Here is a 16,999-nt window from a genome sequence, read left to right as displayed (position 1 = left end):
ATAAATATTAATCCTAGTGGTTGTTGTCCTATTGAGGTTCAATTACTATCAGGCTTAATCTTGACAGTAACAATGTCTATTGATTAAGAGGGTAAGACAGATAGAGGGTAAAGAACAATGATTTAATAAAACCCAAGCATTTTCAAGTTCCTTTCAGCCTCATCTTTGAGAATCTCCAGTAGGACATGGTAGGCTCCCTCTTTGTTCTTAGGCAGCTGATAAATGCTGCTTTACACAAAAAATCTGGACCAGAATTAGGCTCCATTCAAGCCCTTTGGAGAGCAGAGATGATATTACCAAGTCAGGACAACTCGCGTATACTTATCTTTTTCTGTTGTTGGTTGAAGTTGTCAATAATAACACCAATAAAGAGATTCAGAGTGAAGAATGAGCCAAAGATGATAAAAACTACGAAGTATAGGTACATGTATTGATTCTCCTCAAACTTTGGCTGTTGCATATCCTGTTAGGATTTTTTAAAATAAGAGACAACAACAATTACTGGAAAAATATATAAGCCATCCCAACTGCCTTATCTAGAAGACCAAAGTGTTTCTTAGCAGCCTCAACTACGCCCCCACCCCCATCCTCAACAGGCACGGCCCCTAGAAGGAGGCGTCTTTCCATGTCATCTAGCTTGGCTCTCAGGGGATGGGAAGGCTGGGCTTTGTCTTTGAAGCAATGGAGACAGAGTGTGGCACAATCACATGTCCCTTGAAAAGGTGTCTCGGATCTCTGTGTGGGAAAGCACCTGAAGGAGGCCAGGTGGAGGCGAGGACACCAGGGAGAGGGCGAGGTCGCCTCAGGCAAAGGTGACTGAACACCAGTTGCTGAGGAACTGCCCCAGCCTTCATATTCTCACTGTTCCACCTAACCTGTAGTTGGGTCTTGTTCCCTGTTCAATTCTTAGTGCCTAGAATACCTTCATGGGTCCCTGGGTGGTGCAAACGGTTTGCACTTTGCTGCTAGCTGAAAGGTTGGCTATTCAAACCTATTGAGTGGCACCAGGAAACAAGACCTGGCAATCTGCTCCCATAAAGATCACAGCCGAGGAAACTCTGTGGAGCTCAGTTCTACTCTGTAAAACATGGGGTTGCCAGGAGCCAGAATCAACTCGATTCTCAACACACATTGAGTGAATGAGTGAATGATCAAGCTCCAGAATGGATACGAATTATTACGATCAAGCTCTCCCAGCTCAAAGTGCTGCCAGAAGCCTCTAAGATCCCTCTCGTCCAAACTCTTCACACTGTCATCAGCTCCATGCACTTTAGGGAAAGTGATGGGAAGATTTCGCTTCTCCTTCCCCGATCTCATTCCAAGATACAGCTGTGAGCGTTCATGAATCTGCCATCTGTTGAATGTATTTACGATACTTGCTATTCAACACCTATCATATATACTAGTGTAACCAAGGTAAGAATTTGAAAATACCACTTTTCTCTTTTGCCTTAGAGAGTAGCTGATCTTAGTCTCAGCTGACCTGAGGTATCCATTTGTTTGAGCAAAGGGTATGCTTATTACAGAAATGGTGTAGCAGAAAGAAAGAACTAATGTTCAGCATCTGACAGTTAAAATAAGATAGTCTTGCAAACTAGGTTGTCACCTTGAGATATAGGTGTGTTTAAATTCCTTTGTGTCCCTCTTTGGTATATCGACAGCTTGAAGGGATAGAGTTTTGTGTCAGAGAGGTTCAGATAGGAGTAGAAGACAAAAGCCTGCCAACTTGTCCCTACAGAACCGTGGGAGAAGGCACAGGGGATGGAGAAGAGCAGAGACCTGAGATGTTCAGACAGGGGTAGGAGAGGACAAAAGCCTGCCAACTTGTCCCTAGGGAACCGTGGGAGAAGGAACAGGGGATGGAGAAGAGTGGAGACCTGAGAAGTATGTCCTGATTCTCCCACTCTGGGTCTACAGTGATTTGAGGGGAACATGGAGGGTATGAAAGGGGTTTGTGTTCCATTTCTGATTCTCTGGGAGGAGATGGCTGTGTTGGCAAGGCCTGGGATTTATCAGGCAGGCAGGCTTAGTTAGGAGGCTAGCGTAGCTTAGTCTCTTGAATGTCCCTCAGTTCCCACATGCCTTGGACATGGAAGTGATAGCCATGGTGGGCCTCAAACCAAGAAGAGGGAGTACACTGTTGTGCCAGGGAACCATGTGGAAGATATGGCAACAACAACAACAAAAAAAAAAGCCTCTACTTGAGGCCAGGAGTTGTTGAGGTGGAGAATAGTTCGTGGTTTCACCAGTCACAGATTCAGTATTTGAGAAGACCAACGGGATGCTCTGTGACTACACAGACAAAGGTCATCAAGCTAGAAGCCAGAATACACCAGCGAGTACATCCCAAGACCGGCATCAGGGCTAGGGCCCTTCACATACCTCCCCTACCCATCACTCACTCTGGCAGCATGTTTAAGCCAATTACCTCTTCTCCCACACATCTGGGTAAGATCTCCTCCCCACCCCTCATCACCACCTCAAGGATGCCTAAGGCAAACTAGGGTGAAAATCACGTACTCAGAAAGACAAAGGAAATGTGCACATCAATCGTCTTAAAATAAATTATCTCCACTACTTCTATAGCACTATTCACACACCTCTATTCCTGCCGCCAGCTCACATGTATTGAACACTTACTGTGCACCAGAAATCAACTACAGATTCTCAAACAACACATACACGTGTTACCACAGGAAAAACCTTAGCAATCCTGATTCCATCCTTGACTCAACCATTTGCTCACTTGATGGCTTTGGGCAACTCCCTTTCTTTATCTCTCAGTTTTACCAACTGGGAAATAGAAATGGATGAGATTACTGAGTATTTTTCCAACTTTGTAAACTCTTGATCACTTTCTATTTAGCTAGAGTTCAACAGCTGGCAATCACCAGAAACCCTTCAGTCTCTGGAGATCCTGGGCCATGGGAGGATCTTTCTTGCTCAGATTTAGTCCAGTCTTAAGGTTTTCCCATAGCCAAGGGCAAGTGCCCTTTGAAAGTTGGCTTCTGTCTGTCCACTTATTTGGAGAAGAGGTGAGATAGAGGAAAACCAAAGCCTCCTGTGATTCTGTTGCTTCTGGCTCCATCACCTACATGGGTGGTTTCTCCTTGGTCGTCATGGTGAAAGAGGACTAGACTCTAGGGTAAGTGGGGGTGTCAGATTCTCACTGACGGACACATAAGAACCTTTTTAACTGAGCAGTGTTGCTTCATGGTGCCTTGTTCCAAGGAAAACAAGAAGGAGAACCCTGGCTACTGGGACTGGGATGCAGGAAGCTCTGGGCTATCCGTGACATGATGTGCCTGATTTGACCCCAGCGCTTTGTCACACGGTAGGTAAAACGCAAACTCACCCCTCTAAAATCAACAGCTGCATACATGATATCTGTCCAGCCCTTAAATGTTGCCTGCAACAAAAGCAAAGAAACATGAGTGTAGTTGTACACTTGCTGTCCACAGACACGTGCCATGCAAAGCAAGCAAGGCCCAGTGGGAAGATATACTTAAGATAATGCCCCACCCTTCAGGACAGAATATCCAAATAAAAGGACAGGAGAAGGGAGCTCAAGGATGGGTTTTCTTCTTCATTTGCACAAGATAAAAGTTTTAAACCAAAATAAATTTCTACCTTGGAGAGTTGTTAGAGATGCTTAGACTGTTTTGTTCCCCTGGTTAAATCTTGTCTCTTCTTCCCTGATGTCACTTGTGTCTGTACTGTCTGTCCAAGACCTGGGTACTCTGGTTTGACCTGGGACTGACTTCAACAGGGAACCCTTTTTAATGGATGACCTGGCATCTCAGGTTCCACCCCTCTCTGGCTGAGCTCTGGAGAGCAAGGTGCCGTGTAGGACAAGGTGAGACATACAGACCTTCAAAGGAATATCACCTGGAGATGTTCAGTAGGGGGCAATTCTAGAGGGCAATGGCTCCCATATGAGGGTTATTTTTATTAGCTGAGAAATGATTTATAGTTCTTCTAAGTAAAAAATGTGCCAACAACACTTACCACTTGCAGCAGAGCGAGGTAAGCCATTCCCACATTGTCAAAGTTCACGTCCAGGTTGACCCAGGAGAAATTTTTACTGACACACTGGCTTTTGTTTGCAATGATTTCATAATCTATAACTGAGTTCATATCTGTTTTATTAATGCATCTTTCAAATTTTCCACAAAACAAGCTTACTCCCAGGATACAAAATATCAGCCAGAAAATGAGGCAGACAAGCAAAACATTCAGAATGGCAGGTATGGCACCTATGAGAGCATTGACCACCACCTTAAGGAAACAAAATGGAAGAAAAACATTCCAAGAGGTGTGTAGGAGTCACCCAGCTCCTGACCTCCCCAGGCTGGGTCCACTGTGTGAGGCTGGATTTCTTCAAGGTATGCCTTCGTTCTCCACACCCTCCCCACCTCTCTCAGCTCGATGACTCATACGTTCTCCATAGTGTTTCCTTTCTGCTGCCGCTGAGGATAACCTGAGAAGTGTCCTCTAATGATGGGCGTATGGGACTCCTGCCTTAGGATCTGAGGGGGACTAGAGCCCATCCTGGCTGTCCCCGAAACTCTTAGGGTAGAGACCATAGACTTAGACTTCCCTCCATCTGTCAAATTCTAAGTATCGAGCTGGGTGGGAAGGAGCCCAGGAAAATCTTGGGAATTTAAGGAAATGCAAGTCCAAGAGGAGCTAATATCTTTCCTTTGCTAGCTGAGCTTTCTCCTATCTGCCTGAAGAACATACCTTCATTCCTTCAAACTGGGACAGCGCACGAAGGGGCCTCAGTGCTCGCAGAGTACGGAAGGATTTTAAGGGCTTTAAGTCGATGAGGCTGGTCACAGAGACCTACGAGGAAGAGAAGCCACAGGTACTGCACCTAACAGCACGCCTATGGAAGCTGGTGGGGGATTCCGAGCCCTGATCCTGAGGAGGCAGAACGTGTGGTGTCCATGTGGACTATCCAGATATTAGCCTGTCAGACCTTGCTGGAAAGGGGAGGGCAGCTGGAGGGTCCGTTAGTCTCCTTGTTTGGCAAAGCTACCGCTCAGAAAGGTGAGAATGCTGCATTTCCATGACTTGTTTAATGAAAGACGAAAGGCGGAAGGATGGATATATTAAAGGAAAACCGGGAGGTGTGATAATAAATGTGGTATTGATGCAAAGTTAAATTTCCTAACTTTGATAATTCCTGCAATTATGTGAAAGAATGTCCTTGGACTTAGGAAATACTGAAATGTTCAGGGACAAAGGGGCACGATGTCTGCAACTTGATTTCAATTAGTTTAGAAAAAAATTAGAGGGAGGAAAAGACAAAACAAATGGGGCAAAATGTTAACAATTGGTGAATACCCAAAAAAGAGCATAATGGGTTCTTTATACTATTTCTTGCAAATTTTCTGTAAGTTTGAAATGATATCAAAATAAAAATTTACAATAAATAATAAATTCTTTGTTAATACTTCTCCTTACTCAAATAGCTCCTTTTCGGGGAATTAAATGCAATTTTCTCTCCCAACATACTTTTCCCCAGAAAGACAGGGCTGAGTTTTGGAGAGCTCTATAAGTACACGAAATAGAAATCTAACAGCATGCTGAGCTTAAGTCAAAGACCACTTTCTGCAGATCTTCAGCCATTGTCATTGGTTATAAAGGGAGTCATCAGAGGCTCTACTTGGAAGGGGAGTTGCTCATCTGGACAGGAAGTGAATTGTGATACTCCTGACAAGCTGACATCAGAGTTCATTATTATCTAAAAATATCCCACACTAACTCTTCCAGCTCCATTGTAGTAAATATTTTGAAAGTTAAGAGGGTTAATTAAGTGAGTTAATATGACAGTATAACAAGATTTTAAAATTTGTAATTAAATTTTTTAAAATCATTATCAATTCAAAATATTTTGATGGTTTTTATAGTATACTGGCTTTTTAAATAAGTATTTTGTCATATTGTTATTTGTTGGAAGAGTTATTTAAGCAGGTTTTCCACAAATACTCCATCTACCTAGGTCCTGGCTAGAGGGAAAAGGATGGCAAATCTTAGCAGTTCTTCTAGTTTTCCCAAATCACTGCTGTCACTGGTGGGGAAGAAGTGTTCCTAGAAAGTCATTGTACACTTTTTCACTTAGAGCCTCATCCCCCAGTTCCTGTCCCACCAAACTGGGAGGTGCACATAAGATATTCAGACATAAAAACACCCACATTCTTGGGATGCAGACCCCCAAATTCTCATAAGACCAGACTTAATGGTCTGACTGAGACTAGAAGGACCCCTGTGGTCATGGCCCCCAGAACTTATGTTGGCCCAGGACAGGAACCATTCCCGAAGCCAACTCTTCAGACATGGATTCGACTGGACAATGGGTTGGAGAGGGATGCTGGTGAGGAGTGAGCTTCTTGGATCAGGTGGATACTTGAGACTATGTTGGCATCTCCTGCCTGGAGGGGAGATGAGAGGGTGGAGGGGGTTAGAAGCTGGCGAAATGGACACGAAAAGAGAGTGGAGGGAGAGAGCGGCCTGTCTCATTGGGGGAGAGTAATTGGGAGTATGTAGCAAGGTGTATATGGGTTTTTGTGTGAGAGACTGACTTGATTTGTAAACTTTCACTTAAAGCACAATAAAAATTATTTAAAAAAACAAAACAAAACACCCACATCCTTTCCCACTCTACAGAGTCACTATGAGTTGGAATTGGCCATATGACAACAGGTGTGGTTTTTTTTTTTTTTTTTTTTGCTTCTTTCCCACCCTACTGCACTCTTCAGGGTGAGAAGTCTTCGATTTCCTAGGATAAACCAACTTAGTCTCATGTATTTTTAAATAAATGGTTGCATTCAATTTTCTAACATTTTATTTAAGATTTTCATTTTTGTTCATAAAAAAGGCTGACCATTCTCTTTTCTTATTCTATTAATTTTTTTTTAAATCAAGGTTATACTTGTCTTATTAAGTAAGTTTTCAAGCTTCTTCTCTTTTTCTAGTCTTTGTAACAATTCGGAAAATATCCAGATTAACTTGTCTGTAAAACCATCTGGGCCTGGTGCCCTTTTTTTTTTTGACTGTAGTTTTGAAACGTTTTGGTATTTTTAATGGTTATTGCTGTATTTATGCTTTTCATTTTGTATTTGGGTAATTTATAGTCACATCTTCATTTTTACATTTGTGAAAACTAATGTCAAAAGAGAGGAAATGCTTTGCTTAAGGTTTGACAGAATGAGAGCAGACAAGTTAGGTCTCCTAAGTCCAGGGCTTTTCTCCAGTAAACCACAGTCCCCTAGAATGGAGGTAACAATCGTCTTTCCACCTAACTTAGGTTTTTTATTGTAATCTAATAAGATGATGGGTACAGAGTGACTTGTACTCTGGAGGTTGATAGGACTGAAAAACATGTGGATATTTTTGTTCCTTTCTTTGATCCCTGTTGGCGCTCCTATGGCACTGATGCCTTTCAGACCACACATGGCCTCTGTGTGTCCATCATAACATTATGGTTCTTCAGCGGAGTTGGCCAATGACAAGACTTTTGCTCTTGTATCTGTTGCATCTACTTTCTTACATAGCAGGGACTAAGTCTAACTAATTATCTCTGGTACAAAGGGTACTAAAAGAAAAAAAAAACCCACTGCCATTGAGTTGATTCCAATTCATACTGACCCTATAGGACAGAGTAGAACTGCCCCATCGGGCTTCCACCACTGTAAGTCTTCGCGGAAGCAGACTGCCATATCTTTCTCCCACTGAGCGGCTGGTAGGTTTGAACCATCAATCTGGTTAGAAGCTGAGCACTTTAACCACTGTGCCACCAGGGCTCCTTAGAAAGGGTGTAGATGTTAAAATCAAGGGCTCTGGAGTGAGACTTGCTAAGTTTGAGTCTCTCTCCACCACTTCTACTTGGTTAGTCTTGAACACGTTTTTTAGCTTCTTGTGACTTAGTTTCTTCCTCTGAAAATGGGAAAAACAGTAGTACCTACCACACAAGACGGCTGCGATAACTAAAAGAGATGGTGCATGTGAAGCACACAGCAGAGTACCTGGCACACATAAAGCATCAATAAATGTAGCCCAGGGTAGCACACTGGTTAAGAGTTCAGGCTGCTAACCAAAAGACGGGCAGTTCGAATCCACCAGCCACTCCTTGGAAATCCTCTGTCTATAGGGTCAGTATGAGTTGGAATCAACTCAACGGCAACTCGACGGTTCAGGTTTTGGTTTTGGGTGGTGCAAATGGTTAAGTACTCAACTACCAGCCAAAAGGTTGGTGAATCGAGCCCACCCAGAGGTGCCTTGGAAGACGTGCCTGGAGATGTGCTTCTGAAAGGGCACAGCCTTAAAAACCCTATGGAGCAGCTCTGCCCTGCAACACATGGGGTCACCATGAGTCAGAATCAACTCGATGGCAACTGAAAAATAACAACAGCAACAACCACCACACTGCTATTATTAGCCTCAGCATCATTCTGGCTAAGGTGTGAATCCTGACTTCACCACTTATCAACTCTGTGACCTGAAAGGAGTTGCTAATCCTCTGAGCTTCAGGTTTCCTCATCTATAAGGTGGTAGGTGCTGTATAACGCTGCTTATCTGGGATGCTGTCATGCAGACCGAACGAGAGAATGTGTGTGAACAATCCTCTTATGTTGCTTGACAGTCAAGATGGGGAGCAGTCCAAATTGTGAGCTCCTGACCTGCTCTAAGATATCTTGAAAAGAAATGGAAAGTTGAAGGAGAGGTGAAAATGGAGGGTACTCAAAAGTATTCTAGGTGTATACCAGACACGAGCCGTGCTTATGGAGTGAAGTGGATGAGTGCCACTCATGGAAGGGGCTGGGTAATGAGCACACGAAGGGCAGTATATTATGGTAGAACCCAGGGAAGGTTGGGCAGCTGCTGAATAAATGACAAGTACTTACAAGCACTGTGAAGATGCAGTGACAGCAAGGAAAATATGCTGAAGGGGTGAGTATATGAGACACAGCAAAAGTAGCTCCTCTATGATCCCCACTCCCCACCCCCACCCGCATGGGACACAGATGACAAACTTACAATCACAATGATGAAATCCAGCCAGCACCAGGCACTGGTGAAATACTTGCTAAATCCAAAGGCCACCCATTTCAGACCCATCTCCAGGATAAAAATGTATGTGAAAATACTGTCAGTACAATTAAGTAATGCTTGAATTTTGGGTTGTTCCTTAAGATGAATATCTTCAAATACCTGAAATGATAAAGCATAGACTTGGGCTGGGTTGAGTACAGACCTTCTTCCTGACTTTGTTTTTTATTTGTCTTCCTTGTGTGAACCAATTAGTATCTTTCTTGGTAATTAAGGTTTTGCTTAAAAGGTGCTAAGGCTGAACTTTTCCAATGGGATCAATTCCTTGGGTGAGTGAAAATTGGGAAGGAAAGGCCCATTTCTGCACTTCTGTAGCCCCCCAAGTTTTCAGCACTACTCCTCTGGATACAGAAGCTCCTGCCTGCAGTCTCACCACACCATTTCCTGGACTCTCTAATCCTTTCAGCTCTTGCCAACATTATGATTTTTCCAGAACCAGCCAGGGGCATACTCTTTCTCTTTCACCTCCTACTAACCCAACAGGCTCTATTCAGTGGTTCTCCGTTGCCTACAATTCCAAGTCCAGCCTCTCTAGCCCACACTCCAGATCCTGCTAACCCTAAGACCCTCGTCTTCCACCACCAGCAGCCTCATCCATTTACAGCAATGTTCCCAGCAAATATGGTCACTTTATATGTACACCATGACATGCAAAAGAGTTTGGAAACTCTGGGCTAGAGTTTCCAGTGTGCGTTCCTTTGAATATTAAACATTTATAAGTGTGATTACAAAAACGAGGCATCCCAGCTCTCAGAGCAAACCTTTTCATGCTACTTCCAAACATTTTCCCCTCCCAAAATGTTTGTGCAACTCTGCAGGGTCTATATAACTACGGTATGTTCTGGCCTTTAAAGAGTCACTGAGGATGAAAGAAAGGATATAAGGGGCCCTGCCAGCCTGCCTCAGACATTTGAGCCAACACTGAAGGCACTGACTTGTAGGAAGGAAATTGATCCTGCTGTAGGGAACGAAGGGAATCCCACAGCCCCCACAGGCCCTGGTAAAAAAGAATGCAAAAGAGTTCAACAGTCTCTCTTCCAATTTCAAAGTGGGCGTTTCACCTCCTCCTCTGCCACCTCCTTGTCAGCCTTTAGATCTCAACTTAGCTGACATTGTCTCTTTGAAACTGTCCTTGCTCCACCAACACTGGGTTAGGTCCCCATCCTACCTGCCCCCATGTCACCCTCTGCTCCTCTGAGTGTATCATTTATGACCCTGGTCTATAATTGCCTGGACTTTATCTGTCTTCCCTACTAGACTCCAAGCTCCTGGAGGTCAAGGGCTTGTCTGTTTGCCTTTTGGGAAGAGACAAATCTGAATGGCGTTGGAGGCTCATTTCCTCCCTCATTTTGGAAACTGAGCAACAAGCTGGCTCAGCAGATCTGAACTCAATGGAAGAACAGGCTGATACCAGCAATTGAGCTTTGGAGGCCCCTATGTTATAACTAGGCTGTTTCCTATTCCAAGAAGCTCCTGTTATTATGTAGTTCCTTAGACCAAGGCTTCCCAAACCCTAATGAGCTCCAAGTCACCTCGGGAGCTTGTTACAATGCAGATTCTAACTCAGTAAATCTGGAATGGACCCAAGACTGCATTTCTGACAAGCTTCCCAATGATGTTGACGCTGCTCATTCATACAGCATCAGACAGTGCCAAGGGCACTCAATGTCTCACGTCCCCATTTCTCTGTAAATAGTATAGTGACACAGGGACTGGGTCCTTCTGGAGTCCTCTGCATTGTTTTCAGTCCCACTCTGCTCAGCCTACACTTGGCTCTCTGAAGATGAGAACGTGGGGATTGTGTGCCCTCTGTTAAGTCTCTGATAGTAAGTTTCCATTCCATGGCACCACGGAGCATGTGCCTGGACCCGTTAACAACATTGCTGTTTTCTACTGGCTAGCACGAGGCTTGGTAGACACCAATTACCATTTGTGAAATAAATGAGAGAAACTCTACCACTTGAATAAGAGTAGACAGCACCCTAGACTAAGGGTTAAATAAAAATTAACTGAGGGAGCTCCTTGGGCTAGTTTTGTTTGAGGAATAATTTGTGCTCCAGTAAACGGATCAGCGAGGACAGAGGGGGACCACAGGCCCAGGTGGGCCCCAGCATGTGCTCCTCTTCTTCCAGCTACAGGTCACACAGGTGTGAAGCACCACCAGAAAAGACAGGGTGTGTGGGAGCAAAGCATTTCCTTGTCCCTTCCATTTGCTAGTGACTTACCGTGAAGTGCTCCGTCACTCTAAATCAATAAGGGAGAACCCAGAACGCCATTCACTTGATACGACAAAGAGTTAGACAGTTTAGTTCTATATTATGGTCATTTTAAGGAGAGACCAAGATAGAAGGGGAGGGGGAGAGAAAGAGATGTGTAGGTGACAAGAGAGAAGATACTGTCCCCCAAGGAAGAAGGTGGGGGGGGGAGTTGTATAGAGAAGGACCAAAGGTGAGGAGAGAGAGAGAGCAGAAAGTATGCCTACGGAAACTGATACATTCAGAGTTACTTCCCAACCCCACTGGGGTTTCTGATTTCACCTCTATCTGGAAGGCTCTGTCATGCCCAGAAAATGGTATCTCCTTGTTCCTTTTCTCAAGGAAACATGAGTGATGGCAACTGCCAAGGCAACTTAGTATATCCTAATCTCATCCATGGAGCCCTGTCCCTTAGCATTTTACATTTTAGGAAGCAGCACTATGGCCTTCAGGAAAAGGGAGGGAAGGTGTACTTCTGATCTAGAGGAGGAAACATGTAGGATTCAGTGAAAATAGCTAGCAATCCTCCAAGAGTGAGGGGTAGGTGGACAGGCCTGGGCCCAAGGGCCAGACTCCAGGAGCTCTTCCTCACAGGGAAAGTGTCTTCAGCTTAGAGATGCCCCAGGGGGAGCATGACTCTAGAAGACATTGTGAAAAACCCTGACCCCTAAGGGGAACCAGCAGCAAAGATTCTACTTCTGCCTGCTCTCCCCACGTCCACAGGCCCAAACACAGCTCCCTCAGTTGCCTTGATTCCCAATGTCCCCATGAGACCACGGTCATTTACCAGCATCCCACTGCTCAGCAGAATCACAAAGATAACAAAGCTCTCAAACCAGCTGTGCTTCACTATTTGGTAGCAGGTCTTCCGCAGCTTCCACCACGTGACCCAGAGGGGCCTTCCCTTGTCCATGCCGCAGCGTGGAAAGCAGTGACCCAGGCCTGGGAGGAATCAGCGGTGGCACAACCGTTAGTCTCTGTGGTAAATCCCATTAATAGCCCCAGTTCTTCACCCCTCCCTGTACACATGACCCTCGCCATGTGACTTTGCAGTCCCTCCCACTAAAGAAGTTGTGTCTCTTTTCCGAACACTTGAATCTGGGCTCAGCCATTGACTTGGTCGACAGAGTGGATTGGAAGTCACAGTGTGCCAGCTCTGAGCCTAGGCCTCGAGACCGTGCACGTTTCTCCTTGCTCTCTTGCACTCTCTCCATGAGAAGGGCAAACCTGGGCTAGCCCACAGGCTCCAGGAGGAGAATGATAGAGATGTGGAGCAGAGCCAAGCTGCTCAGTTGAGCCCAGGCTAGACCAACTGGTCCCCAGTCAACACCACATGTGTGAATGAATCAACAGAGATACCAGCCTAGATCAGCTGAGTCATACAGAGACATGAGCGATAAACATTTATTATTGCATGCCACTGAGGTTTTGTGGCTGCTTATTATGTCACAATTTTTGGGGGCGGGGAGAGGGGGCTACAGTAAACAGACAGTATCCAAAGAACTCCAGGGAATGAGCTAGGATAGGTACAGGCTTTGTGAACCACCCAAGCTGTACATGGAAGAATTTGATCAATTGGTGCCTTGTTTACAAACAGCGGAGCATCTGTTCTCAACACACAAGTCTTCAGCATGAATCGCATCACCTTTCCACCTTGTCTCCCCCTCCCCTGTCCCAAATCCTGCTGACCCTTACTTCATGGTGGTCACAACATTCCACTCCGTTCCTCCTCATCTTCTTCCTAAGCTGTAGCGAGGTCTTCTCACTCTGACCCTTTCCTCCCTCCATCTTTCAAAACATCAGTAGGTTATTCTTCCTAAAACACTGTTTTTCTGTCTTTTATCCCACTCCTCCCTTCTCCTAGAAAGCTCACCTTTCTTTGCCATCTCCACTATTGACATCCTATGCATACCTCAAGGACCAGGCCAGATGTAAGTCAGGAGAACCATAAAACCAAAAACCCAAGTCCATTGTGGTCAAGTTGATTCCAGCTCATGTCTATTGGAAATCCCTAGTCTGGCCTCTGTTCCCTGTGGGCAGCTATGGGGTTTTCAAACAACCAAAAATATGAGTTTGAAACCCATTCCTGGTGTTCTTTCTGGGCCCAGTTTAGCCCGAAACTTATGGAGAAATTTAAAATTTTTAGATTCATTCACTCATTTGTTAAGTCATTTATTTATTTCTTTGTCAACATTTGTTGAGCCCATAATCTGGGCCAGGTCCTATTCTCACACTAAAAATGTCGTTGTTAGTTGCCATCAAGTTGACTCTGACTCATGGTGACCCCATGTGTGCAGAGTAGAACTGGTCCATAGGGTTTTCAAGGCTGTGGCCTTTCAGAAGCAGAGTGCCAGGTCTATCTTCCAAGATGTCTCCAGGTGGGTTCGACAGCTTTGACTAGAAGTTGAGCATTTAACATCTGTGCACCCAGGCGCTCACACTAGATATACAATTCTGGATAAGCCACTAACTTTGTTTTTAAGAGCCTCATGGGGGCGGGAGGAGGAGACAGACACAAATAAATTCCCTACAATGAATACAGGAAATAATGAATACAGCTGGGAAGGGGCCATTACATCCACTTAGAGAGTCAGGAAAGGCTGCATTTATTGATTGCTAATTTTGTGCCAGACACTCTTCAAAGCAATTTATATTCTCATTTAATACTCACAACAGTGCTTTGCAGCAGGTACTATTATTATCACCATTTATAAATAAGGCACAGAGAGGGTAAGTAACTTGAGCAAGTCACACAGCTAGTGGAGAGGTCAGAATGGGAGCGTAGACAGTAGCTCCAGAGTCGATAGCTCCAGAGTCGACATTCTTAACTGCAGTGCTCTCCTGCCTCCCAGAGAAGAATCTTAAGGGACAAGCTGAAGGCTCAGCAACGGCTCCCATCAACCCTGGGCTATGGCGTTCTCTTGGTACATAACCTCAACTACATACTGGCAGAGGATGTATTGGGACTATACAAAGCGGCAGACATGTTGGCCCAGAGCGACTCCTAGAAAAGTTTTCTAGCGTGTCTGTCCTGGTTGGTGAACTATGTAGGTTGAGCCCACCTGAAGCAAGAATTTCCTGAAATTGCCTCTTCCTGGAACTGATACTGGTCCCCAAGAGTCTGTGAGCGACCTATCTTTGCTTTTCTCCCCAGTAGAAGTAGAAAGAAGACATCTCCCAAAGCTGCAGGGCTTCAGTGAAGAACAGAAATCCTGCCACTTACCTTTGGGCAAACATCTCTCTGGTTGCTTTTTGGGAACCATTTCAGGTAGCCACCTAAAGGGATCTACTGGATCAATGGTGCTACAGTAGGATAGCACACTGGTAGCATCAGACTTCTGCACATCAGAACAGAGGAAAGGGACAGAGTCATTTACCAAGACCCTCTCTCACCTTGGTAGTACCTAATTCTTCATCATTAGGCTTGTTAGAGACACATCTAGCCAGACATAGGCTTCTAGGCGCAAGAGGTGTTGGGAAGAGTGCCCTGTTGGGTCCTTCGCTAAGTGCTCTGACTTCAGCAAAGAATTCTCTAACTGTTCTTCCTTGACCGAGGAAAGGCAAATGAAGACACGATAACTTCACCTTTTCTTCCCTACAAGCCACACCCCTGATAGGCTGCCTAACCCCAGTAGAGAAGCCAGGCCATGTGGAAAAGGCCACTTTCCTGGGATTGCAATTTTCAGCTATCCCAACTCGTGGCATGATCTGTCTAGACCAGCAGTTCTCAACCAGGGTGGATTTTGCTCCCCGCCGCCCGAGTGCACTTTGACACCATCTGGAGACGTTTTTTCATCATCACAGCAGGGGAGCTCTATTCGCATTTAGTTGATAAGCCACAGATGCTGCTGAACAGCCTTCACATCACATGTGGCAGCCACTGCAGCAAGGAACTACCTTGCCCAAAATGTCACGGGACCGAGGCGGAGGAACCCTGGCCCAGACCTTGGCTGAAGACCCACTTGCAGCAGTTTTCTTCACATCAATCCCGGCATTTCTCTGTAATGGCTATCCCGGAGAAGGCGCGTGGATCAACCACGTGTTCCTTCAGACAACACCCTGGGGGGTTACCTTTCGGGGATTGTGTACTGTCGCCTGCTCATCTTCAGGGAACACGTCAATTTCCACGCTTTGAACTTCTGGGCTGGAAGACTTCAGGGTTTTCTGATGGAGTTCATAGGCCTGACACAGAGAAGCCCAAAACAAAGTTAATATTCTTCCTGGGCATCTCACCTGTGATGAAAAAGCCTAAATTCTATTTGGAGTTTTGTTTGTCATGAGAGTAATCTGTGACGTTATAACCCATTCTCTTTTTACTTCTTAGAACTGCTCTTGTAAAAACTTACTGTGACATCATTCTGGGAAAACTACTACAGGAAACAGATACTGAAACTTACTGAAAAGTCATATAATCAAAACAGCATGGTTCTGGTGTAAAATTTACAAATAAATCAGAGGAAGATAAAAAGACATGAAACATATGGGTATCTGATATATTTTCAAAATGTGCCCTTTCAATTGCTAAATAATAAATTATTTAATAAATGATAAAATTAGCTATCTCCTCCAAATAATACTGTGCCAGAATAGAATAAAAATAAAATCCATTATCATTTGATATTTTGATATTATAAAAATAAATGAGAAAGTGTTAGAAAAAAATTTGGAAAATAATTTTTTACCCTTTGAAGTACAGAAGGGTTTCCTTAGCAAAATGAGAGACCAAAAGGCATAAAACAAAAACCCGTTGCCGTCGCGTCGATTCTGACTCATAGCAACCCTGTGGGATAGAGTAGAATTGTCCCATAGAGTATCCAAGGAGGCTGGTGAATTTGAACTGCCAATCTTTTGGTTAGCAGCCAAGCTCTTAACCACTGTACCACCAGGCTCCAAGACCTAAAAGAAAATATGAAAATATATTGCTACATTCAAAATGTAAAAGAAATTCGGTCTTATGGCCTCTGAGAATACCCAGGAAGGATGTGCTAAGTCTCAACTTAAGTGAGGGTTCATCCTACAGTCTTTGTGAGAGTTTCTGTGAATTTGACTCATAAGGCTATGATTTCAGAACACTTCTCTACTTTGAATATATAGAGTTACACACACACACAAGTAGACAATGGCACACACACATACATCCAAGAAGACAACAGCACACATACACAAGTAGACGATGGCTCACAAACACACAAGTAGACAATGACACACACACACAAGAAGACAATGGCACACACACACACATACACAAGCAGGTAAACATCTCTATGGACCCAAAACAGAACATAAAAATAAAGTAAATCCTCAACCTCCCTATGTAACGAGGCAGGATTAGTGCAGGTATACCCTGAGTCACACCCTTTAGTAAGGTCACAGCACTGGCCTTACTCAAGTCACATCCTTGCTTGGATCACACCTTTTGTCTACAAGAAATAAAAGGAGAGAGAAGTGAGCAGAGAGGAAGGGACCTCACCACCACCAAAAAAGAAGAGCCAGGAGTGAAGGGCATCCTTTGAACCCCGGGTCCCTGTACCGAGAACCTCCTAGACCCAGGAGACAGAGAGCTGTAACACTGAAGACAGTGTAAGATGGGGGGAAGCTGCAACAGAGAACTAGCAGCAGCAGTACCAGGA

The 16,999-nt window shown here is 44.6% G+C and overlaps 1 protein-coding gene across 1 annotated transcript in view; it reads right to left on the bottom strand.

Annotated features, from left to right (window-relative positions):
• Positions 1-16,999, bottom strand: part of SCN11A (sodium voltage-gated channel alpha subunit 11) — a 92,494-nt gene that overhangs the window by 16,887 nt on the left and 58,608 nt on the right. The window contains exons 16-23 of the mRNA XM_049870798.1: positions 15,441-15,551; positions 14,593-14,707; positions 12,157-12,311; positions 9,043-9,216; positions 4,744-4,845; positions 4,009-4,278; positions 3,356-3,409; positions 322-463 (exon numbers count right to left, since the gene is read on the bottom strand). Coding sequence (XP_049726755.1) covers positions 322-463; positions 3,356-3,409; positions 4,009-4,278; positions 4,744-4,845; positions 9,043-9,216; positions 12,157-12,311; positions 14,593-14,707; positions 15,441-15,551 — 1,123 coding nt within the window. The remainder of the gene's footprint in view (positions 1-321; positions 464-3,355; positions 3,410-4,008; positions 4,279-4,743; positions 4,846-9,042; positions 9,217-12,156; positions 12,312-14,592; positions 14,708-15,440; positions 15,552-16,999) is intronic.

The sequence above is a fragment of the Elephas maximus genome, chromosome 27, assembly GCF_024166365.1.
Source record: "Elephas maximus indicus isolate mEleMax1 chromosome 27, mEleMax1 primary haplotype, whole genome shotgun sequence".
In the NCBI taxonomy this organism is placed as follows: domain Eukaryota; kingdom Metazoa; phylum Chordata; class Mammalia; order Proboscidea; family Elephantidae; genus Elephas; species Elephas maximus.
The sequence above is the reverse complement of the archived record's forward strand: the minus strand, read 5'-3'. Positions and strand labels throughout refer to the sequence as shown.